General features: G+C 38.8%; 1 protein-coding gene across 1 annotated transcript in view; it reads right to left on the minus strand.

Annotated features, from left to right (window-relative positions):
* The window catches only part of COL22A1 (collagen type XXII alpha 1 chain), a 589887-nt gene that overhangs the window by 459562 nt on the left and 103081 nt on the right, over positions 1 to 27244 (minus strand). Inside the window, 1 exon segment of the mRNA XM_078153760.1 lies at positions 12681 to 12755. Coding sequence (XP_078009886.1) covers positions 12681 to 12755 — 75 coding nt within the window.

A 27244-nucleotide genomic window follows, 5' to 3' on the forward strand; every position in this document is an offset into this window, starting at 1 on the left:
GACAGCCTACTGGTATGGAACAATTCCACAAAAACCTGAAGCTTCATCAGGGTGTAATAGTAACCCTGGGCCCAAGTTTATGCCAATGGAATGTAAAGGCTGGTAGATCAATGGAACTGAAGGGGTTTTGAGGGCAGTGATAGGAAAAGATTGGACTCTAATGTCTGAAGGCTAGCTTAGCTAAGTACAATAGAAAGGCTCATCACCAGCAGGATATGATTTTTTTTTTGTCTTGTCAACCCATGAGCTAAATGTGTTTAAGTAACTTTAAAAGAAATCTGCTTGGAGGTTTCCTTGTGATATGGTAGAAATTACTCCTGGTTATGTTCTCACCCCTACAAGCAGAGACATAGCCCAAATGTAATGCCATTTATTGTCATAATAGGAAAATGCGTTTTTACAAAAAAAAAAATACTCCAAAACCTTGGGTGACCAGTCTTCCATGATGACTTCAGACCACAAGAACTCCCCCCTGTCCCAATTCATGAAACTAAGTTACGAGTCTCTAATCTTCTTCCTCTCAGAGTTTTTTATTCCCCCTTGAGCATAACAATATCATCAAAATTCCCCAACCAGACTATAAAGTTGGCTACCCTAAGCAGACTGTCAGCCCCAGTGGGTTAATGGATTTCCAGTGTAGGACTTATGTCTGTGAAGAGACATTATTTCCTAGAGAGCCCACATGCCAGTTGCACGCAATGGTCAGCATTCAATGAAAAAGGAGAGAGAGAGACAGAGAGATAGAGATGGAGAGACAGAGAGACAGAGACAGAGAGAATGAGAACTATGATAGCTCTCGTGCTTTAAAAACCTTTCAATAAAGCAATGTGGATAAGAAGCAAGGTGCAAGGTTAGAAGAAGCCTCACTGAACTTGAAGTCATAAGATCACAGATTCAGATTCAGAGCTGAAAGTAACGGTAGGGATCATAAAATCCAACACCTTCATTTTATAGAGGTGAAATGATTTGCCCAAGGTCACACAAGTATTACACAACAGGTGTGAGATTCACACGCTGTGCTCTGACTCCAAATAGAGTGTTCTTTCCACTGCTCCATACCACATAGGTTTGATTACAGGTCTTACCACTTAATAATTTGTATAGGCACTTCCCGTATGTGATCTTAGTATCTTTATCTTACAAGAACTGATGAAAATGATTGCTGAGTCAATGTTCATGAAAGAAATCAAAGGAAATAGGATCCAATTTTTTTTTTTGTGGGAGAAGGAAGACAATGAAATAGAAAAACTATCAGCCAGTGAGCTTGACTTAAAATCCTGACAAAAATCTAGAATAAATTGCCAAAAGATACCTGAACATCAAGAAAAGGAAGCAATGATCAGTAAGAACCAGGATCACCATGAGCAAGCCAAGTCAGGTTAACTCCATTCCCTTTTACAACAGTATTACTAAACTGATAGATTTAGCTGATAGATTCTCTACCTCTAAAAGTTATCAGTGATGTCAGCAAGCAGAGCTGCCTGCCCTGCAGTCTATTTGTGTATGTGTGCTAAAAATAGTTGTCTGGCTGTTTTCCTTGAGTGTCTTTGTGACAATATCAATAGAGGTCAAAACTAAAAACTCAACTGAAGTCCAAAGTGAGAGATGAAATATAGGGTGTTGTGATAGAACTCTCAAATATATTTGTGATCTCATGGATTTAGCAGTTCCTTCTAAATATGCAAATCAAAACCCAGGCCTTCCTGCTCATTCTGGTCAATCCTTGCCCCATCTTCCTGTTTCCACAGAGGATCCATCCATTTTATCACCCTAGCTCTACCACCAGCTTGTCTTCTCTTTCTATCACAAAATTCCTTGGTGATATCATTCATTCTTATTCTTCAAAGATCCACACTGGATATGTTTCATCCTGTTCACATCCACTATGTATCTCTCCATTGTCTTCAATGTGAAAACCATTATTAATGCTTCATAGATTATTATTTCCTATGGTAGGGAAAAACTCTGAATAAAGATCTAAGAGACTTCTAGCCCTGGCTTTGCCACTTATCCAGCTGTGCTTCTGACTATCCAGACCTTAACATCATAACTCAGCTGCCTTCTTATCCTGCAACACCCCACCACCAGACCAGGTCTTCTTCCTTTGGTGAGTTCCTCTTGGGCCTCCATTTTGGGGATAGGTGAGGCTGGTCAATTTTATTATCCTCTCAGCTTTACTTCTAACTCTACCACTAAGCCCAGTGTTAGGGTTCCTTCCCCTCAACTCCTTTCAGCTCCCTTTTACATGTCTCCTTCACCCATCAGAATTTAAGTTCCTTGAAGGCAGGTGTTATCTTTGTTGTTTGCTTGGATTCATACCCCTAGAACTTAACAAGGGACCTAGCAGATAGTAAACACTTAATAAATGCTTGTGGCCTGCCTGCCTTATATCTTCTTGACTCCAAGTCCAGTGGTCTGTCCACTGCATCTTGTAGCTGTCTCATAAGGAAAAAATACATAGAAAGATAAACAGATTATTTATTAAGCACAAAGTATTATGTACCAGACAGTGTGATAAATGCTCAGGATAGAAAAAAAAAAGAAAATGTGATAATCCAAGGAACTTAAAGTCTAAAAAATAAACATAAATATAACCTAAAACAATATATATAGTGAACGGTGGGTGTACGAAAGAAGTTTGGGAGGGGACCCAAGATGAGTAGGTCAAGCAGGCCAAGCTGGAATTTATCATCATGATTGGGACATAACATGGAGGTTGGGGTGAGGACTCATCAATCATCCAGTTGGCCTCAGGATGGAGTCATCCTCAGGAGGCAAGAAAGTCATGCAGGTAGAGAGAGCCATGTAAAGAGTAAAGCAAAAGTTAAAAAAAAAAAGCAGTATCCTTGGAATGTAAAGCACCTGTAACAAAATCAGGATCATAAGATCCTGAATTGGAACCTGAATCAAGATCATAGGATTGAAGCTGGAAGGGACGTTAGAAGCCAGGTAGTACAATCCTTTCATTTACACATAGGAAAACTGAGGTCTATGATGGTTATGAGACTTACCAGGGATAGCTCAGGAAGCAATCTCAGGTCACTTAGGTCAACCTGGAACTATCAAACTAATGAAAGAATCCCCTCCCAGACAGACTCTCTAGTGATCTTTTCTCTGCTTGAGGATTTTCAGTGACAGAGACCAGCTCCTCCAGAGACAGACCATTCTGTTCTTATATAAATTAGATTATTGAGGTAGATTATCTGCAAATCCAGTTGCAATTTGCTCCCAGGAACTCCCAGTTGGGAGTGTAGGGTTTTATAATTGTCTAGCCCACCTTCCAAAGTGATAATGAGGATTAAATGAGATAAAGGATGTAAAATCAACTTAGAAAGAAAAAAATGACACAGAAACTTTAGAAGGAGGCTGTTTTGTTATGATTCAAAGTACAGGCTTTGCCTCAGGACTAGCCTGAGGCAGAAAGGGAGATGGACAAAATTTGTTTTTGAAAATCCTAAATTCTACTCCTTGGATCTGCTTTCCCTCACATAGATCAATGAGCATAGGCACTTGGGTGCCTGGCATTGTGCTTTGTTCTGGGGACACAAAAACAAAATCAAACAATCTCTATCCTCAGGGAGGTTGAATTCTAGATAAGCAGCTATAACAATAACAACAAAAACAAGAATAGCAATAATAACAGCTACTCTTTTATAGCACTTTAGGGTTTGAATGAATATGTATGTTGTATATGTATATATGTATATGTACATGTATATGTATATATACACACACACATACATACATACATACATACATACATGTAAAATCTTATTTGAGGCTTACCACAACCCAGTAAGGTAGGTGTTGCTATTATCCCCATTTTATAATAAACAGTCTTTAGGGGCAGGTTGCTTATCAGGCCACAAAACCATAAAACATCTAGGGCAGGATGATAACTCTGGACTTCTTGATTCAAAGTCCAGCATTTTATACTATATCACCAACTGCATGTGTAATGGGGTCTGGCATATATGCAGACACCATCAGTTTGCTAAGATGGTTTCGTCCTAAGGAGTTACTTCTGGGAGAGCTATGAGGACTAGAACAACTGTGAGCCTTCTTCACTTGCCCACCGTGTGGTTGGGAGGGGTAAATTTTATCCCTGAGGACTTATAGGCAATGGCTGTGCTCTGTTCTTGCTATACATGTGAAGTAAATATTCTCTTAAAAGCTACCGGTGTTAAGTGATTAAATGTAACTGGGATGATAGTTACTGGACCCTTAAAAATGGTGGGGGAACACAGCCCATAGAGGCTCAAGCCAATGACGGAGAAATGAAAGTCCTGAGAGGAAGCAATGGGCCTGGTCCCAAGAGAGTGGAGCCAGTGGCAATCATGTTAATATGAATATAAACAAAATAAGAATAAAATGGGTGCTAGGTGTTATGGTGGATAGAACGAAGTGGATAGAGTCAGGAAACCTTGAGTTCTAATCTGGCCTCAGACACTTACTAGCTGTGTGACCCTGGGCAAGTCAGCCCCATTTACCTCAGTCTACTCATCTGTAAAATGAGCTGGAGAAGGAAATGGCAAAGCACTGTAGTATCTTTACCAAGAAAACCCCAAGTGGGGTCACAAAGAGTCTGAAAACCATGAAATAACAACACGAATAAAATAATAATAATACCTAGAATTTATATGGTGCTTTTAGGTTTGCAAAGTATTCTATCTCATTTGATCCTCTCAACATTTCTGTGAGGTCAATACTGTTCTTATCCCCATTTTACAGATGGGGAAACTGAGACAGTCTTAACTTAAGTGATTTTCCAGGATCACTTAACTAAGTCAGTACCTGAGGCAGGATTTGAACTCAGGTTTTCTCAACTTCAAGTCCTGTGCTCTTATCTACTGTGACACCTTGCTACCATATATATGTACATATCAATCCATTAATGAAGAATCAGTTACTAATTGTTTGCAATGTGCTATGCACTTTGCTAGGAAGTTGAAATACAAAGTAAGAAAAAAAGGTCTCAACTCTAGGAGCTCAGATTCTAATAGGGAAGACAATATGTAAATAAGTATATAGAAAGTACACACACACACACACACACACACACACAGAGGATATTGAAGATAATCTCAGAGGAAAGGCAAGCTAAGAATCATTTGAAACAGATAATATTAGACTGGAAAAATTCAATTATATTTGACTTGCATTTATTAAATCCCAACTACGGGCAAAGTACTAAAACACAAGGATAAAAAAAAATAATAATAAAAATAAAAAACCTTGAAACTGACCCTGGCTTTTTTGATGTGCTTACTTTCCAATGAATGAAGTGGTTGGAAATATATTATTTAATCCAATATCTCCCTCCCCATTTTAGAAATAGAAACCTGATGTTCAGAAAGGTAGGATCACAGAGCTACTTGGTAAAAGAATCTGGGCCATAACCTAGGACATTCAATCAATCAACAAACATTTAATAATCACTTGCTAGGCATTGTGCTGAGTGAGCACTGAGTACACAAATAAAGACAAAAACATAAAAATAGTGCCTGATCTCAAGAAGCCTACATACTAATGGGGAGACAAAAGGTGAATCAGAAGGTTCATACAGGGCACATTAGAAGGAAAGTCACGTTGAAGGTAAAGCTCAGGTGGCTTGGAGTACTGAGAAGGCAGCCTTTGAGCAACATCTTGAAATACAACAGTGATGTCAAGAGGTGAAAATGAAGAGGGAGAATGTTCCAGGAATGGAATACAGACAGTGCAAAGCCACGGAAATGGGAGACAGAGTGTCACGTGTAGGAAATAGTTTTTACAGAGGCCTAAATGCTAGAGGACTATATATATTTAATCTTGGAGGCAAAAGGAAGCCACTGGATGTTACTGGGGTGGGGGTGGCTTAGTCACATCTATACTCTAGGAAAATAACTTTGGTAAGTGTGTAAAGAATAGATTGGAATGAAGAGAGACAGAAGGCAGGGAAAATTAGGCTATTACCATAATCTAGGCCAGAGTTGATAAGGACTGGATTAGGCTGGTGTCTATTTGAATAGAAAAAAAAAGCCAATAAATGTGAATGATGGTGTGGAAATGACAAGATATGGCAACAGATTGGATACATGAGGTGAAAGATAGTGAGGAACCAAGGATGACACTGAGGTTATGAAACTGAGGGGGTGAAAAGATGGTGGCCCTTTCATCAGTAATGAAGAAATTGGTAAGGCAGTGGTGGTAGGAAGGGATGAGTTTGGTTTGAGATATGCTAAGTGTGAGCTGCTCATAGAAGGGCCATCCAGTTCTAAATTACTCCCTCTTCACCTCTCGTCAAAAAGCTTGCCTGCATGAGAGTCATTTCCCTGGAGAGTAAATAATACGTGAGAACATGACATTCAGAAAAATTAGTCCCTAATAATGTGTTAATTCCTGGAAGCCCTTAATGAAATCAGGTAGAATCACAGATTTAGAGCTAGAAAGGACCTTAGAGGTCACTGAGATAAAACCCCTCATTTCACAGATGGGGAAACTGTGGCCCATAAAGGTTAAGTAACTCGTCCAGGTTTGTACGGGTAGTAAATGTCTGAGGCAGGACTTCAACCCAGACCTTATTGGCTCCATGTCCAGAACTCTATTGTACATGCTCTCTCTCTCTCTTTTCAGAATGTTGAAACCTAATTGAAATCAATCAATGGACATTTCCTGACCCCTTAGGATAGTGGAGAATAGAAGGGCCCGGTGTGCTACGGGGTCCATGGGGTCACAAAGAGTTGAACAGGACTGAACCTCTGAACAACAACAGCATACTAAGTAGGCAGTCCAGGCATGGAAGCTAAGGAGCACACAAAGATCATGGAATTGTAAATTCACAGTTGGAAGTTAGTTGACCTTCCTTATTTTACAAGTGAGGAAAGTTATGCTTAGAAAAGTTAAGTGACTTCTCTAAGGTCTCTCAACTAATACATGCCATAATTGGGGTTTGAATTTACACCCTGTGACTCTAAGCCCCAAGTAAGCCAAGCCCTCAGTAGGTAAAGAGAAGAAAACAAATAAGTATTATGCCATGTAGACTGTCACAGGTACAGAGTATAAATGCAGAGTGCTATGGGAGCTCAGAGGAAATAACTTATGACAGAGGGACCTAGGAAGGCTACACAGAGGAAGTAACATTGGAGCTGGATACTGAAGGATTGTCAGCATCTTGACAAGTAAAGACTAAACTAGGAAGAACATTAGGGGACCAAGGAATAGCATGGACAAAGTTAAACAAGTCAAAAACAACAACTATGGGATGTATATGGGGTAGGATGAGTACTCCGGTTTGGCTGAAGCATAGGGCATAACATGGGGAGAGTGGCAAAATAAATCTGGAAAGATAGAATACTAGTCAAATTACCAAGGAATTATTTAATAGAGCTAGAAAAATAATGACCATCTGGAGGAACGGCAAGTCAAGTATATGAAGGAAAATGGTGGCAGGAGAGAAAAAAAATGGGTACCAAATAGTACCAGAAATCAAACAATGCTACAAAAGCAGTAACCATCAAACTTATTTGATACTGGCTAAAAGACAAAGAGCTCAATCAGTGGAAAAGATTTGGTAGACAACATACTGAAGTAAATAGTAAGCTCATGTTGGTTATACCCCAACGACTCCAGTTGTAAGGACATACTGTTCAAGAAAGATTACAGAGAAAAGTATAAAGCAATCTGGCAGAAATGAAGTATAGACTAACATCTCACACCACACACTAAGACAAGCTCTAAAAGTAATGATTTAAATATGAGGTGACATTATAAAGAAATTAGAGGAGCAAAGAAGAATTACCTTTCAGACATATGGGCAGGGGAAAAGTTGATCACCAAACAAGGGATAGAGAGGACACTCTCTCTTTTAAAAATGTCTGAACCTAATTAAAATCAATGAATGGATATTTACTGACCCCTTAGGATAGTGGAGGATAGACATGAATGACAAAATAGACACTTTTTATTACCTAAATTGTTTTTTAAAGTTTGCATAAATACAACCAAATGTTGCTAAAAATTTGGAAGGAAACAGGTAATTGGGGAAAATACTTATAAAGTCTCCTATCTAAAATATTTAAGGAATTGATTTAAATTTATATGAATAAGAGAAATTCTCCAGTAAATAAAAGATCAAAAGATAAATGGTAAAAGGCAATTTTAAAAGGAAGAAAGCCCACCTATCAATAACCACATTAAAAAATGCTCCAAATCAATAGTAGAGAAATAGCATAGTAAGCAGAATTTTAAATTTAAAGTCAGAAAGAACTTAGCTCAACTCTCTCCCTCTGGTTGAGGAGGGTGGAAAGTGGATTGTAGAGAGCTCCTCCCAGATCCTCCATTTAAGGAGGGGGCCTAGGACAGCCATCTCATAATTTTCCTATCAGCTACCTTTATGGACTTCATCATCATTCCCTCCAGAATCTCACTGTAAGATCTCATCAGCCCTGATTCTTATATTCCCTGCCCCTTGGTTAGAGAAGGTGGGAGGTGGACAGTGGAGAGTTCCTCCCAGATCCTCTATTTAAAAGAGGGTACCTAGAGCAGTCACCTCATAATTTCCCACCAGCTGCAAAAAGATATTAACCCCATTTTGCATATGAAGAAACCAAGGCCCCCAAAGATAAAATGGCTTACCCAAGGTAGCACAATCCTGAGATTCAAAGCCAGGTCTTAATGCCAAAGGTATTCTCTGTACCCTACCATATTGTGGCCTCAGAAGCTAGCTAGGTTCAAACCTTATTAAACTCACCAATTGCTGAGCTCTTGTCTCCCATCAGTCGTCACTGTCTCAATGCACTGGCGTATCATATAAATAGTTTGCAAAATAACATAATTAGTTAGTGAGGCTTTGGGAGCTAGCTCCAGGCCAGAGACACCATTCAGTTAACCACAGGATGACAGAGATCCCTGCTAATCAGAGAGCCTGGGGCCTGTAATTATAAGTCTCTGGGTTTTCTGGGAAGGCAGAATATCTGAGCTTCAAGGCACACATATCCTTTCCCAGGCTATAAATAGTGAAGGATTACCATCTCCAAGTCCCTTGTTGTTTTGTTATTTTGGTGTATCTGTGCTCTTCTATCAAACTGCTGCTTGATGGGTACTCTGGGGAGACAACAACCTGTACAGTAACTGCCTGGGCCACACTGCCATACTCTCCTTGGAGTTAGAGATGCTGGGCTCAGGGCCGGAGTCCAAACTAAGCCATTCCTGGCACAGAATCTTTAGCTCATAGCTAACTGGAAGAAACCTTAGTTCATGAAACATTATAACATAGAATATTTAAGCTCAGGACATAAAGTGTTAGCACATAGGATATTAGAGCTAGCAGAGTCCTTACAACATAAGATGTTAGAAAGTAGACTCTTTCAACTTAGGATATAAAGCATTAGAATATATAATTATTAAAGCTAGAAGGAAGCTCAGAGCACAAGAGACCTGGGAGAAATGTCTGAAAATTGTTAGGAGACTGAATATTAGAGTTGGAAGGGAGCTTAGAACACATATCATCTAGGCAATGATTATGTGATGTTCCAAACTTTCCATTTTATAGACTGAGACTGAAAATATGAAGCAATTTGCTTGAGGACACAGAGATGACACACAGTGGTAGAGTAAAGATGGGAACTGAGTCCTCCTAAATTCTAGTCCAGTGCCTTTTCCTTTTCTCCCTCCAAGCAAGGCTAATCCTTGGCAAAACACTCCCCTCACTCCCCCATGCCTCATTTATTCAAGCCAGTCTTCTCCCTTCACCTGGAAAGTCCTACCTCTGCAACAAAGGTGTACAGGAACCTGCCTTCTCACACTAGCTCAGAAGAACCAATTATTATGTTCTCAGGGTGAGTATCTACACCTTGGAAATCAGCAAACTACAAATCAGAGCCTGAATTATTTTTGTTGTTGTTGTTGATTATCTAGACAAGAAAACGATGTAGAATATGTTAATACATAGATTAAACTTAAAAGTGTGCCTTCCATATTTATTTTTGGAGAGCTGGTTGTTAAATATTTAACAGCATACCCCTGACTCTGCCCCTACTGAAATTCTACCTATTTTTCATGGCCTACTTCAAGTAGCTCCTTTCTATTCCCAGAGGGTAAATTCTACATCGTTTCTATGTCATAACAAGATTCTAGGGGAGGATGCTTTTGGAGGAGCTGTAATCTGCATCAGGGAAGTTCATCCCACCAATGACTCATAAAGACATTATGTTTCCTAAAGTGATACTATAAGTTATGTATGGGGTAAGAAGTTGGGTGGCAGAGAGAGGTGAGATTGGAAATGGGAGACCAGGAACTAGAAGTTGTCATCACATAAAGGCAGCAAAGTTTCCTCAGTAACAGGTCATGAAACAATACCAGACTCATTTCTTTTCTTCTTTTCTCATTTCTTTTTTTTTTTTTGACAGGGTTACTAGATAAAAAAAATTAAGGAAATGCTATAGGTAAAATTTTAGATTTTAGAAATGTATTTAACAAGACCTATCATGGTATTCCTCTGAAAAAAGATGGGGCCTAAGTGCTAGTATAATTAAGTATATTTTGAACTATTTGAATGACCAGAACCAATGAGTAAGCTATTAATGGTATTGTGTGAAACTGGAAAGATCCTGCTAGTCAAAGGTAACAAAGATACACACTTGACCCTATGCTATTTAAAACTTTTGTTTTTATCAGTAGCTTAGATAAAGCCATATATGTCAGACTTAAACAGTTTACAGATGACACAAAACCAGGGAAGGATAGCTAATATTTTGGATAATAGACTCTAGATCTAAAAGGATCTCAACAAGCAAAAACAGTAGGCCCAAGTCAAGAAGATGAAATTTGATGGGGATTAAATATAAAGCCTTATATTTGGGTTCAAAAAATCAATTTCACAAGGAGGAGGCATGAATAGACAGCAGGTTCTCAGAAATGATAGATAGGGTTTCAAAATTGTAATGATGGTTTAAATGCTTGGATAAATTAGGTTGCTTTGAGAAGGGCTGAATGTCTAGAATGAGGGATGCATTAGTGCCACTCACATCTAGCCTCATTAAATGGCAGGTCCTATTTATGTCATGAGTTGTTTGATGTCTATTTGTATTTGTGTTTAGCTTTAAGCAGCATACTTTTGGAGGGACATTGACAAGTGGGAGCTTATCTAGAGGATGGCAGTATGGTAGAAGACCTTGAAAAAGGCACTGGGCATCTTAAACAGAAAGAAGGCATAAAGGTCTAGACCTGTGAATTCATTGATACAGAGATCTACCAATGAGGAAATTCTCTCTACCAGTGCAGGCAAGCACCTTCTCCATAATGTATTGTCTTAAACTAGGGTTACCAAGAGCACTGAGAGGTTACATGAATTTCTCAGGGTAATATAGCCAGTATGTGTCAGAAGTAGGAGATAAACCCAACTCTTCCTGGAATTGAGTCTGGCTCTTTATCACTATGCATATTACCTTTCTTCCTTTATAGAGTCTAATAATTTCATTACATCACTATAGCTATGATCTCCTCCCTGTGGAGCACTCCCTCCAATAGTATATTCTGCAGTACATTGACGCCCTTCTAATTTTGTGTAACTCTCTTCCCCAACTCTTTCCTAGTTCCTATCATCCCTTTAATCCTCCACAGAGGCTCTTATAGAGATATAGATTTAGGTTGATGCAGGGAAGGGCTTCTTAATGGTCAAGGAGTTGCTTGAGATGACCTCTGAGGCCCCCCTTCCCTCTCCTCCACCTGCTCTCATATTCTGTGGAATAACAGAGGAAAGCAAATTTCTAGACTCTCCCCTTCTCTTTCTCCTCTATACTTTTGTTCCTAGCAAAATCTCCTGACTAGTTTCCAGGGAGAGGTGACCCAGTCCTATTGATTTACTTGATGTGTTTTATCTAAGGAATAACCTAGTTAACTGGAGACAAGGTTATCCTCAGATGTTTGGCCATCAGGAGATGAATTTTGCATGCATAGCAATTTATGCAGTCTATCTTCTCAGGTGGGTGGGGGTGAGGGATGGGAGTGTTAGGATCTGTGATGACTGAGAGTGAATGAAACTATGAATTCTTAAAGTCTTGAAGTAATGATACCTTGCATCACTTAGAAGTAACTATAAAATATGCATGAGGTACTGAAATGAGTAATTGTACCCTTACATTAATTTACAAAAATATTCACCATTTCCTATAAATAACAGCTCTTTGGTACAAGCAAATGTTTCTTTACAAGCAATTATCTGCCAAACTAGGAAGCTAGAGACACTAAAAACTAAAGTATTAGGAATTTCTGCTCTTTGAAGATCAATTAGAAATGATGAATCAGCACCTTTAAATTAAGATATAAGTTACTGGGGAAAAAAAGGATTTCTGTTAAAAAGGAAAAAAGTATCTATTTTCAGACATCTTTCCAAAGTGCATATCTGTTCAGTAAAAGGAGACTCACCTTGTGGGAATCCCAGAGATACCTTTTATCTGCATACGACATCATATCATGCAAAATTCTGACCCTCATAGTTGGAGAGTCCTTTGAAAGGTGAATGTTTGGGGTGTGTGAAGAGAAAAGAATGACTTAGGGAGAATTCCAAGAAAAGGGAAATAAACTCGTTGCTGGCTTTGGGAGAGGTACACTGCAAAATGGAAGCCCTCCCCAGAGCAGCATAGAGGAGAATAAGTTACCATTTCTAAGATCAGATTTAAGTCACCATACAATTTCTCTCATACCTGTGATTTCATTGGTTCCTCCATTGGTGTGCTTAAAACGATCTCCTTCCACACGTACACTGGGGCACAGCACATCTGCAGAAGGACAGAAGGAAAAGACAGAATTACCAACCCAAAGGGCACACAGTCAACCGGGCTGGGCATATGAATTCTTCTAAATCCATGGCACTGTCTGTCCACAAAATGCTTTGGTTGCATCTCTTGTGATGCAGTGGAGGAAGCACTGAGTTTGGAAAAAGAAAGAGACAGGTTTGTATCCTACCCAAGGCATGACCAGTTGTGTGATCTTAAATAGGTCACTTATCCTTTTTCAGCCTCAATTTTCTCATCTGAAAAGTGGGGTAATTATAGCACCTATCTCATTGTGCTATCATAAGGGTTAAATAAAATCAAGCATATTGACATACCAGTTATCATTGCTTAACATGTCATTTTGAGTACCACAGTTGTGATTTCAGCTAGGGACATCAGTAGTCAGAGCAGAGAGCATTCCAGGCATGGGGAATAGCTAAGAGATGGAGTATCTTATTTGTGGAACAGCCATGTAGTCATTGTCACTGAATCCAAGAGTACACGTCAGAAAGTAAAGTGTAAGAAGATGGGACAGACCAGGTCATGAAGGACTTTGCATGCTAAACAAACATTTTGTATTCAGTCCTAAGGGTGATAGGGAGCTCCTGGAGTTTATTGACTGGGGGGATGGGGCATGATCAGACCAACATTTTAGGGAAATCATTTTAGTGGCTGAGTAGAAGATGGATTAGAGTGGGAAGAGAGTTGAAACAGGCAGACCCACCAGCAGGCTATTGCAATAGACCAGGTGTGAAGTAATGAGGGTTTGCACTAGAGTGGTGGCAGTGTCAGAGGAGAGGAGTAAGGAGTGTATACAAGAAATGCTGCAAAGGTGAAATCAGCAGGCTTGGCCACAGCTTGGATTTGGGGTGGTGAGAGTTGGTGAGGAATCCAGAATGACCCCTAGGTTGCAAACCTGAGGGACTGGGAAGATGGTGTTGACTTTGACAGTAATAGGAAAAGTAGGAGGGGAGGAGCATTTATGGGGAAAGATAATGAGTTTTGAGCACATTAAGTGTCTGGAGGAAATCACAAGACTTAAGGAAATGATTCACTTCCCAAAGATGCCAGCTTGAGTTGAGTGTAACATGGGCAAAAGCAGTGATCATTCCCCAGTACCTGCCCAGTTACATTATTGCAGACCATGCTCGGGCATCGATGCTGAGCTAAGAAAAGAACAGGCACTTTATTCCTTCTGGAGCTTAGGTCAAGACTACACAACACCTAAGCTCCCTTCCAAGTCTAAAGCCCAAGTTCTGTGATCCTTCTAGCCTAATATTTTACCCGTGATAGTTCTTCCCAAGGACTATAGCACAGGAGGGTTTATTTTGCCCTTAAAAGGCTCTGTGTTCCAAATACAAAACCTGAATCTTATATGAAAGAAGGGGTGCAAAGGATATTTTGACACTGAAAAGTCTTGATGTTTCTGAAAGGCTGTTATACATAAGAAAGAACTGACTCATTCTGTTGGGCCCAGAATGAGATAGAAATTACAGGGGGGGTGAATTTTACAAGGTGACATATAAAGCTAAAAAGGACTTCAGAGGTAACACAGTTCCATTTGCTCCATTTTACATATAAGAAAAGTGAGGCCCAAGAAGGTTGGGTGACCTGTCCAATTTCACATGGGCAGTAGTAAGCAGTAAACCTAGGGTCTGAATGTTGTTCTTCTGATTCCAAGTTCAACACTCCTTCTATGGGGGCACCCCCACTCTAAGCAGGTAGAACAAGGTACTATAGAGAATAACCCTTCATCAGTCAACAGTCAATAAGTCAGTCAACAAGCAGTTATTAAGTGTCTACCAGGTGCTTGGCACTACGTTTGTAGAAGGTTAGGCTAGATAATCTCAAAGGTCTCTTGAAATTTTATAATCTTGAATCATAAAAGATTTGGCAACCTCTATTCTATCACCCCTAAAAATATACTAGAAAAGGCACCCATTTGGAGTCAAAATATCTGGTTTCAAAATATTTTGGACTCTACTATTGCCTGCATGACAATCAGGAAGTCATTTAACCCTCTTAACCTCAGTTTTCTCAATTGTAAAATGAAAACCATGTTTTATAACAACTTATCTCATAGTGGTATTATGAGGAAAGCACTTTATAAAGCACAAATTGTTCATATAGCTGTGATGATGAGGAAGAGGAGGAGAATTAGTCATAGTAGGTGGTATGGAAATTATCTTTGAAGGACCATCTCATTCATTCATCCGCTTCAAGGCAGCAGCATCACTCATCATCATCATTAACATTTTACATTTACAGAGTACTTAAAATTTCCAAAGTGTTTTCCTTGAAACAACCTTATGAGTTGGAAGGCACAATTACTGTAATTACTTCTAGGTCATCCAAGATAGATTGACTAATCCCTTTCCACATTTATTCAAACATTACCCTGACCTGGATAGTCTTCCCAAAGTAGAAACAGTGAAAAAAGTACTGGATTTTGAGTCAGAAAACATGACTTTGACACTGTGAGATCTTGGGTAAATAAATTACTCTCTTTGGGACTCAGTTTTCTCATTTGTAAAATGAAATCCACAAAATTTGTTGGGCCAGATGATGTCTAAACTCTATTTTGACTCTAACAGTCTATATTTGAGTATTTAATTAAAGAAATATTTATTAGATGCCTATTATGTATAATGCACTGTTGGACCTTGGAAATAAAAGGGTGAAAAACAAAACAGTTCCTGCCTTCAAGGGGTTTACATTCTATTAAGAGGGATATGGTATGTATCTAGACAATAAAATTCAAGGAAGAGTGTGATGGGGCTAGAGAGTAGAGAAGAGGTCCAGACTAATTGTTTAAGATAGTTTGAGGAGGGAAAAAATACATTCAAGTAGGGGGGATTAGGAAGACTTCACAAAAGAGGTGGGTCCCTGACTAAGTCTTCAAAAGAATGATTTTAACAGGTGTGGATGGGAAGGGGAGTGCATGTAAGGAAAAGAGAACAGTTCTATTATTTTCTCAACCTATGAATGATCATGGCTAAATATATGGGGGAAATCCAAGCTGCCTGAGCTATTTAAGTGGCTCCATCTAGGGCTCCTGCAGCTGACATTCTGGCTGTTCAGTGGGCCCGTCAATTCCTCTAGCTTGGGAAGTCAGCCACAGATCATGGCTTAGGATCTTGTTTCAGTCCAAAGTAGTTTACTCAGAAAGTACGATCCTTTATCATTAGCAGATCCAAAGTGGCACCCAACCAAATGCCTCTGAGGCTGATGGTGTCACTGAGTCACAGCTATACCTAAACCCTAAGGAGGATAGAGTTTCTGAGGGTGAGGATGGGGCAAGAATGTGACTGCGGAGTCCGTCTAACAGAATGGAAGAGAAGAGACAGTCAAGAATAGAACTCTAGCTCAAGCTGGAATTTGAGCTAAGGAAATCTTTTGGGTTCCTCACCACCAGCACCACTTTTTGAATTAACTTGCAAACTACTTTCTGTAGTCATTCCTGGATCTTACAGCACTGAGTGGCAGCAGGTATAATTTAGAGTTTACTTAGATAAGCACAGACAAATAACTCCTGGAATATAGCCCCTGGCCCAACTTTTAGAGATATTACCAGGCTTCCTGGAGGGAGATTGTTTGATGCAAGTGTTCTGTGAGAATTGGCTTGTACTGACTGAGAAGAGCAGATTGTTAAATTTTCAGCATGAGCATTTCCATGTCAGAAATTGGCAAAAGCTACAAATCGGGGCTTGATTTATTATCTTGTTGACTTTCTACACATAAGAAAATGATGGAGATGCTAATTATGCAAACTATGTGTCATCTATTTTCCCCCTGGAGAGTTGACTGTTAAATATTTGTCAGCTCACCCCTGATTGAAAACCATAGGTATGACATGGTTTGTTTGTCTCCTAAGGTCAGAACTGGGACAAGTGGGAAAAGTGTCAGGAAGGCAGAGTTCACTTCAATAGAAGGAAGGTCTTAATGACAACTAGTTTTGTTTAACCATGGATTGGACTACGTTGACAGGTGGCATTTCTAGTTTCTGGACAGGTATTCTAGTTTCTAGTCTAACTCCTGTCCTAAAGACAGGAAACAAATACTGGATGACCATACATCTAAGATTCAGCATAGGGGATTCCTGATTCTGAAAGTGGCTGGACTCGGTGAACTCAAGCCATTTTACTGGGTTTTATTTATGTATACCAGATTTGAGGAAGGACATTGATTAAATGTCCTTTGTCTAGGGGAGAATGATTAAGATGGTGAGGGGACTAGAGACTATATCTTAAAAGGGTCGAGTTACCAGGGACCACTGCATAAGGTTGAAGGAAGTGAGGATACATTGCCTGAAGGAAGAAAGAGAGAAGATTTATTGAAGACTTGCTTTTAATCATCAAGTATCTGAGAGGTTGTCACATGGAAAAGGAGATTAAATATGTCCTTCTTGGCCCCAGAGAAGGAACTATGTTGGGGAGGGGCTTCCTGAGGATGGGGTTGCACAGAGGCAGATTCCTAATAACTGGGGCTGTCCAAAAGTGACTTGGGCTACCGCAGGAGGTGGCCAGAACTCTTTCCCTCCAGGTATTAAATTAGATCTTGGATGACTTCTAGTCAAGGATGTTGTGAAAAGATTTTTAGTCTGGTACATTTTGGACTAGATCCCCTCTCAGCTACCTGAGATTCTGGGATTCCGACCCTTGTAACTTTGAGAATCTAGGTTTCTTTGAAACATGGAAGATGCTGAAATTCAAGTCCAAAGCCTTCATTTTAGTGTATAGAAGAATGAGCTCAGGATCAGGTGTCAAGAGGGCTGACCTGTGGAACAGACGTAGGGATGGCTTTCTAAGCAGAAGCAATAGAAATTCCCTATAAGCAATCATTTTCTAGTAAATAAGAGATCTATGACTTTAGATTACACTACTGGAGCTCTATAAGTGATTTTGGGCTTCAATTATTTAGAGGCTTTTGGGGGCTTACATTTTCCTAAAATGACTTCTGTCTCTATCTAGAAAGCCTTCCTATGAAAATTCCCAGCAAGGATTACAACCTATAATTTTCCCTCTTTGAAAGTCAACATTCTGGGGAGTAGAAAGTACATTCAGTTTGGAGACAGAAGACCTAAGGAAAGTGCTGACCTTGATATGCTGCTTAGATAAGCAATCCCAAGAAAAGAATTTCAACTCTCTGATCCTCTGTTTCCTTCTCTGTAAAATGGGAATAACAGTATTTTACAGTCAGAGGAAGATGCATGAAACTTTTAGTGAATGTGAGAATTTAAACAGTTGTAACATTTTTAATTGACTTAGATGAGGAGGGGGCTAAGGTAAGTTACTTCCATATATTGGGACCAGATTTCTCATTTGTAAAATAAGAAGGATGGACAAGATGATCTCAGAGGCTACTTCCCATTCCAATAGCATGTTACAGAAAACAGAAAAGCCTCATGTAGGACATTGTACTTGAACTAAACTTTGAAGAAACCCAGAGCTTCTAAGAGGCAGAGAGGAAAAAAGAGAACATTCTATTCATAGGAGGCAATCAGACAAAAAGCATAGAGTTGTAGTGTCATCAAAAAAAAAAAGGCTGGTTTGGATAGACCTTATAGTCAGTGATGAAGTCTTAATAGATGATAAGCCTAGGAAGTTAGGGTAGAATCAGGTAGTAAAGAGTTCCAAAAATGCAAAGAGGGAGTTTGTATTTGAACTCAGAAGAAATAGAGGAACTTACTGAACAGAGGGAAGGCCATGGTCAGACCTGTGTTTTAGAAATCTCATTTTTTCAGCTATCAAGAAGAAAGAGTAGAGAGGGGAAAGACTTGAGATGGAGAGACTTAATAGATTATCATAATGAGGAATGTTTCCTTGAACAATAAGGATATCAGGTGTAAAGATATACTGTGCAATCTCCCAAAGTGTCTGTCCAGGTAAAATAGAAACATTGATTATCAAAGTGATAAAGGACCTTAAGAGTCATCTAATCCAACTCCTGACTCAAGCATGAACTCTCTCTATAGTATTGTCAACAAATGCTTATCATGGTTCTTCTTCTTGGAGAATGGTAGTGGTGGAAAAATCACTACCTTTTAATGCAACCCACATGATACCACTCTGATGGCAAAAAGCTAAGAATTAAGAAACCTCTTGATGAGGGCGAAAGAGGAGAGTATAAAAGCTGGCTTGAAACTTAACATCAAAAAATGTAAGATGTTGGCAACCAGTCCCATCACTTCCCAGCAAATAGAGGGAGAATAGATGTAAGCAGTGTCAGATTTTATATTCTTGGGCTCAAAGATCACTGCAGATGGCAACTGCAGCCATGAAAAGATGCTTGCTCCTTGGAAGGAAAGCTATGCCAAATCTGAACAGCATATTAAAAAGGAGAGATACCATTTTGCTAACAAAGGTCTGTATAGTCAAAGCTATGGTTTTTTCAGTAGCAGCGTATGGCTGTGAGAGTTAGACTATAAGGAAAGCTGAGTGCTGCTGAATCAACGTTTTCAAATTGTGGTGCTACAAAAGACTTTTGAGAGTCCCTTGGACAGCAAGGAGATCAAATCATTCGATATTTCAAGAAATGTATTCAGGCTATTCACTGGAAGGTCAAATACTGAATCTGAAGCTTAAATACTGTGGTTACATAAGGAAAAGATGGGACTCACTGGAAAAGACCCTGATGTTGGGAAAGACTAAAAGCAAAAAGAAAAGGCAAACAATGAGATGGATAGATAGTGTCATGGAAACAAGGAACAGAGGCTTCCAAAGTGAAGGATGAAAGGGCCTGGTGAGCCAGGGCCCATGGGGTCACAAAGAGTCAGACACAACCGAACAACCACCACCACCACAACAAAGTGGCGCTCCTCAAACAGGTATTGCCCTTTCCTACTTCTGTGGTTTTGCTTATATAATACTGAACCTAGAACACTCTATCTACCCATATCTAACCCTGCAGTAAGAGAAAAACCTCACTTTCCTCTGTTCCCATGACATACCCATGATGGGATGCAACATGAGCTAGTGGGAAAAGCGCATGACTTAGCTTCAGCCTACCTAGCCTCTTCTGGTCCCGGAACTGATGATACCTAAACCACATAGCCTTGGGCAAGTCATTTCCCTTCCCTAGGCCTTGGTTTTTTTCTCAATAAAATGGAGATGTTTAGATGAGCTGATTTCTGAAGTACCTTCTAGCTCCAAAACTCTGTCTATTGTAAGTTATCTTCCAACTTTTGTGTTCTGTTATTTGTTTTTATAACATTCTATGCAATAAAGGTTTCTTTCAGCTCTAACATTCTGTGCTTTATGTTTTAATAACTGATTTTATAAAGGAGGAATTCTTAAAAGCTTATGTGTATGTGACTAAAAATAAGATTTTAAATGCATTAAATAAAATGTGAGTATTGCAAAGGAAATCAATTATATTGAAGTAGTTATCAAAAATGTTAAAAGAAAAAGTTCATAGACCCCAGAGTAAGAACCCCTCCCAGGCCTCTTCCTCCTCAAACGTTCTGGAATTTGAAGCATTATTCTTAGACTACAAGTGCAGAATAATTGATCAATGGCCACATGTCAGGGTTGTTGAGGAGCAAATTGTGCCTTCAGGGTGAAGAGTCCAGGTCCTTGTTCTCCAGAGGGCAGAGCTCTGCTCTGGACAGGGAGGGCCTCTCACTCAGGCAAGCTGGTAGACAGGCAGCTGGCAGAGCTATTTCCAGAGATGAAATTAGACAACAGCTGGGACTCTCATTTAACCACGGAGCTTCTTTGAGACTTCAGGGGAGTGTGACCATGGGACCAGGACAATGAGAGGCTTACTCATGGCTGGGCTTTTAATAAGTGTGGCACTTCAGACATGTGTGGCACGGTGAGGCAGACAGGCACAGAAACTTTGTGTGAAACCATTGGCGTGTTTTGGGAAGATGAAACTGCCCTAACTTGATACTTCTAATAGCCTCTAAAGTCATTCACTGTCAAATTAGCATGTATTAAGAGGCCTGAGATAAATATCCTGTACAGCTCTTCTCTGCTTAGCCATCCAACACAAGCTTCTACTGAAGAACCACCTCAAGTACATCCTTTGTCATGAAGTCTTTCCAGCTGACCTCCACCCAAAGGGACTTCCACCTCTTTTAAAAGGAATAGCTGATCTCTTTTTCCTTCAATATCTAAACATTCCCAAATTATTCTATGTATATTATCTCATTTCTCCTCACGATAGGACCTTAGTTGTGCAGTACAGGTATCATTGACCCTATTTTACATCTGATAAAAGTAAGTTTGTCTGTGACCATGATCACAGAACCACTTAAGTATCTGAATTAGAATTTGAACCCAGGTACCTCCTGACTTCAAGTCAAATATTCTTTCCATTCTACCTTGGTAGTTCTCTTTGAATTTCTATATTCGTTACCTATGTCATTCTTTACCATCTACTTATATAAATGGTTGTATTACATTTTGTGAATTTATACCATTTATTTTCTATTCTATTTGCTCTATTTAACTGTAAGTATGGGTGGCATAGTAGAAAGCAGATCTTGAGGCTAGAAAGACCCAGTCTCAAATCATAGCTCAAACACATATTGGCTGTGACTCTTGAGCAAGTCACCAACTTCTCTGTGCTAGACTCAACTCTCTAACACTCTAAATTGCAAAGAAGGTGTTGACCTGCATAGATGGAGGGCATGTCCTCATCTGAGAGTTCAGTTCAGAAACCACAGAAATCACAGGCCTATCTTTTAAAATGGGTACCCATTACCATCAAGCTGGATAATTTTAGTAGCTTTCTGATAGATCTTCCCATCTCAGATAGTAACAGGACCTCAGTAGCCATGTATTTGGAAGTATATCTTCAAAAAGATTCCCTATCGTGATGTGCTCAACAATTGGTCATTGGCTTCTGTTCAAAGACTCCCTCCAGTGAGGAAGAACCTGCTGCCATAGGTTCCCAATGTGGGGGACATCACCCCCAGGGGTGGGACTAGAATGATCCAGGGGGGTGGTATAGCCTCAGGTGCAATTAGGGGGCATTGAATAAAAATAAAGGGGCAATGGAAGCATAAAGAAAGAAGAGAAGAGAAGAGAAGAAAATTTTGAAAAAACGTTCTTACGTGTTTTGTCTGTTGTGTTCCAGAGTTAAAGTCATAGCGATTACATTATTTTCCAAATAAACACACAAAATGCAAGTTATAATCTATCAGTGGTCAAGTCCACTGACAGGTCTTAAGAAGTAAGTGTTGGTGGCAAGCATGTTGTGCATTGTCAGGAAATCCAGCATGCATCCTCAGGAATATGTGCACATAAAGACTTGTTTACAATACGATTCTATATGGTTACATGACACAATATTGTGTCATCAAAATTTCAACACAGGAAAAACCCCACAAATTTACAATAAATTATTATATTTAAGATGTGTCATTTTAAAAAAATTATATTTTTTGAAATGATGTAAATTTAAAAAAAAATTAAAGGATTAAAGAAAGTAGTTTTCCAGAGGGGCACTGAGTAACTTTTTTTTTAAGGGGGCATTAGTCCAAATAAGTTTGGGAACCTCTGTGCTAACCCCAAGACATCTAATTCTACTTTTGGATAATTTTGATCATTATGAAGAGGTTTTTGGTTTTGTTTAATTTTACTTTGTTTTGTTTAGTTTTATTTTTCCCTGACATTAAGCCCAACTTTGTTTTTTTAAACTTCCTGCTACTGATCCTACACCCTCTGCAACTAAACAGAATAAGTCTAATCACTTCCACCTAAGACAGTCTTTCAAGTATTAGATATGATCTTTTAAGTCCAACTGAAATTCTACCTCCTCCAAAAGAAGTCCTTGATGTCTCAATTATATATTCTCATTCTCTCTCTCATTCTCTCTCTCTCTCTCTCTCTCTCTCTCTCTCTCTCTCTCTCTCTCTCTCTCTCTCTCTCTCTCTCTCTCTCTTTTTCTCTCCCTTCCTCTTCCTTTTCTTTTCCCTCTCCCTCTCTAAGCCACTCCATTTTGCACACCCAACCTAGAAAATGTAGTAGCTATTCATAGGCCCAATCCCATGACTGACAGGCACAATAGCTTTAACCTACTTGGTGACCTGGGTTAGTTCACACCTCCTTAGCCTGGTTCCCTCCTTCATCCTCCCTAGGGCTCACTGTATTGGTGTGAGACTTACTGAGGACACTCAATTGGCTATAGCCCTCCTGTAGTTCAGAACTCCACCAGCATCAGTCTCAGACAACAAAGATTATAGCAGTTCCATTATTAAAACTCAAAACCTCACATATTGTTTTGTTTAGAATCTAATCTACTTATTAAGTAACACTTAATGTGCATTATGATAATCCATGTGAGTGACTAGATACCTTACAAACCTCTAAAGCTCCATGATGGCAAAGGCTACTTCTCATCTAAATTTTGTCTACTCCCCACAACAGCATTCTGCATACAGCAGGCACTTAATAAATGCTTGTTGTGGGTATTGTTATTTAGTGTTTCATGTATATATGTATCCTTATCTCCACATTTAGATTCTAAGTACCATGAGGGCAAAGATCTAGACTCCCCCCTCCCACTTCTGCCACTAACCCAAGTGCCTTGGATATCAGTAGCTGCTCAATAAATATGCAATGATTGCACTAGTTTACATAAAACTTTATATTAGAAACCAGGAATCAAAAAGGATTTTATTTAAGTGGTGGCACACTATTAATACCACTTTGCTCAGCATTAAGTCTGAAAGAGCATGTAAAGGATCTCTTCATTCATTTATTCATTTATATCAGACATTAAATAGAAGAACTTTGATAAATTGGAGTGAGTTAACAGAAGGACAACCAAGATGGGAAAGGACCTTGAAGAGAAGACTTCGAGGAGGGAAGGGTAGGAAAGCTCATGATTATTGTCTTCAAGTGTCTAAAGTGCTTTTATCTGGAAAAGGAGCTAGACTTTTTCTTCTTGGCCCTGATAAGAAGAACTAGGAGCAATCTCGAGGAGCAGTAAGTAGAAACTGTTTATGTTTAATGACACAGGAAAAAAAATAAAAAAAAAAACCAAACAACTATCTGACTTCCTAACAATTAGAGTTGTCCAAAAGTAGAACTGAGAAGGGATAAGTCCCCCTCACTGAAAGCTTTCAAACAAAAGCTGATGACCACTTTTCCACAGGGTCCAAGAGATTATCAAGATACAAGATGGACCAGATCATCTCTGAGAAACCTGTCAATTCTAAAATCCATCGATCCTAGAAATAAAGAAGAAAGAACCATAGAAACACAGACACTCTAAGTAGGAAGGGGTCTTATAAGACCTCTACTTTAACTTCCTACTGGAAGTATGAGGGTTCCCTCTTATGTCATCTCAGGCCAAATTCTACTTAAACAGTTCTCAGGCAGATAAGTGTAATGAATAGAGCACTGGACCTAGAATCAGAAAGACCTGAGTTCAAATCCAGCCTCAGAATCTTACTAGCTGAGACTTTTCAGCAAGGCACTTAATCTCTATTTGCCTCAGTTTCTTCAACTGTAAAATGGAGATTATAACAGTACCTACTTCACAGGGTTATTATGAGGATCAAATGAGATAATATCTGTAAAGTGCTTAGCACAATGCCTGGCACATAGTAGGTGCTATGTAAATTTTTTACTCCCTTATCCCAACTGTACCTCGCTCTTCTTTATAACTCCCATTCATTGGTGTTAGTCCTCCCCACTAGGAGCCAATTATAAGACATCTCATTTTTTTTCTCAACAAAATTCCATGACAAATATTTGAAGGCAGTCTTCTCTTCTTCTGGCTAAAAATCCCCAATTCATTCCTTTGTAATCCTATAAATTTCAGTTTAACCATTTCTTAGAAGGGGTCTAGGGGCCATCTTCTTATGAAGGTCTCTACTCCGTTCACTATCCTGGTTGCTCTTCTATTGACATTCCCATTTGTCAGTGACCTTCCCCAAATGTGGCAATCAGAAATGCATACATTTTAGCGTACTCTGACCCAGAAAAAGGACGGCAAGATCATTACCTCCCAGGCCCTAGAGGCTTCTTATTTCTATCTTGCAACCTACTGCTGAATCAGTTCTTTGGTCCACACGTCATACTGATGACTCATATGGAACCAGCAGTCAATAAACCCTTTCTCTGGATAAAGATACAAAAGGCTTGGCTCCTGCTCCTGGATTCTTCCAGATCCATTTGGGGAAATGATATGCACGTGAAAAAGCCATAACTGTGCAATATATTTGTATAGACCTTCATCACTTTCGGAGCACTCCCAAATGCAGTTTTTTCCATTGGCTCTTCAAACTCGATGAAGTCTAAGCCATGTATTGCTCCCCATACTTTTTCTTTCCATTCTCCGGCTTCATTTTACAGATGATGAGACAGAAACACAAGTTGCCTAAGTTGGTCAATATCACTCATTTAGTAACAGAGCTGAGGTTACTGAACTTTAAGCTGCTAAAGACCAACAGTATTTAACTTTGTGTCTTCAATAAGACCTAGGTCAGAAAAATGTGCATCAGGGCTTCTTGCCCATTTTTATATGATGAACACTTTTGGCTATTTGGGAAGGCCCCTAGACCCCCTGTAAGTAATGTTTAAACTGAAATTCATAGGATTAAAAAGGAAATCAATTGTATTGAAATGATGAAAATATTTTTTCATCATTTCATAATAATAATATAAGTTCAAGAATTCCAGTGTAAGAACCCCTGACTTACATAATAAGCACTTAAAAATTTTATTTTGAATGATAATAGAAGTAAACTTTATATGGTAGCTCTTTAAGGTCCATTCATTACATCATTTCTCAGAGTTAGAAGGAAGTTGTGGCCACACAATCCAACAAGTTCCTGAACAAGAATCTTTTCTACAACATCCCTCCAAAATGGTCACCCACCACTTAATCAGTCATCTGAGTCCACTCATTCATGACATAATTGTAAGGGAGTTTTTTCTCCCCTTAAATTGAAATCTGTGGGTCTGGAGAAATTCTCTGCATTGCTCCTAGTTCTGTCTTCTGGCATCAAGCAAAATAATTCTAAATCTTCCTTCAAGTAATCAGATGGAATGGTATTTAGTCCCCATCACTATACTGGTCAGATTTCTCTGCAAATACTGAAGTTTTCCAAGGCCCATCCTAAAACTTGGCATCTAGAATGAAATAGAAATTTCCAGATGTAGTCTGTTGAGGGCAACGTATAACGAAATAATTACCTCCCTTCTTGTAGGCCTTATCTCACTCTAAATTTGACCTAAAATCACATTAGATTTTGGGGTTGGTATATGATAGTGTTAACTTGTGTTGAGCTTCAAGTAAACTCAAATGCCACATTTTTTTTCACATGACTTTCTGTGTAACCATACCTTTTCCTGTCTTGTTGTGTAGTTAATGCTTTGATGAAATCTTATAATAAATAAAGGGAGTGTGTCCAGAGCATGGGCGGTGATAGTTCCTCTGTCTCCTGCCCAGCTCAAACGATATCTAGTCTATTATGTTCCATTCTCAGCAATATATTTTAGGAAAAACAATGGATAAGCTAAAGATCAACCCAGAAGGCAACCAGGATGGTTAAGTTTCTTAAGATCACACCCTAAGAGGTCTAATTAATGAAACCAGGAATGGTTAGCCTAGAGAAGAAGAAACTTGGAGGGGCCATGAGAACTGCTGTTAAGTTTTTTGAAGGAATAACATATGGAAGAGTGATTAGATTTGTTCTTATAAAATTTGAAATTATTCAAATAAATTCACTAAAATGTCCATACTCTTTGACTAAGAGATTCCACAGCTAGATATGCACCCCAAAGAAGCTACTGACAAAAAGAAATGATTCATATACACCAAAATATTTATGACAGCACTTTTGTGGTAATAACTATTTGCAAAGAAAGTAGATACTCTTTGATAGGTGAATGGTTAAACAAATTGTGATATATGAATATCATAAAATATTATTGTGTTAAAAGAAAAAATAAACATGATGACTGCAGAGAAGCATGGAAAGACTTACACGAACTGATGCAGAATGAAGTAAATATTCATATAATGAATTCAAAAATGTAAATATAAAAAACGTAAATTAATTTAAAAAAAAGTTCTGAAACTATAAAAAAAGAAATATGGCTTCAAAGAAAGGCTATGATAAGACTTCTCTTCCCAAACCATTGCAGAGGTCAATGTACATGTATTTGGAACACTATATATACTATCAATTTTTTTCAATATGTTTATCAGATTTAATGAAATTTTTCTTATTCTTTTTTTCTCTTTCTAAAATTGGTTCTGTTATAAAAGTTTTTTTTTTTTCTGGAGGGCAAAAGGATGGGACATGAGGTAATTCAAGTTTTGTAAAAATAAAAGATGTTGATAAAAATCCGTTTTAAGATGATTGGTTCTGCTTGTTCCCAGTGACTCGTTCTGCTAGTTCACTGAACTGTAATTTGAAGGTCAGTATTATCCTCCCACTTTTCTTTTCAACAACTGAAAATCAATGCAACATAGTCATATAGGTAATATAAATATTATAATCTTCATTTTTTAAATGAAGGAAAGAG

The sequence above is a fragment of the Phascolarctos cinereus genome, unplaced genomic scaffold, assembly GCF_003287225.1.
Source record: "Phascolarctos cinereus isolate Bilbo 61053 unplaced genomic scaffold, phaCin_HiC Scaffold_4;HRSCAF=312, whole genome shotgun sequence".
Classification (NCBI taxonomy): Eukaryota; Metazoa; Chordata; class Mammalia; order Diprotodontia; family Phascolarctidae; genus Phascolarctos; species Phascolarctos cinereus.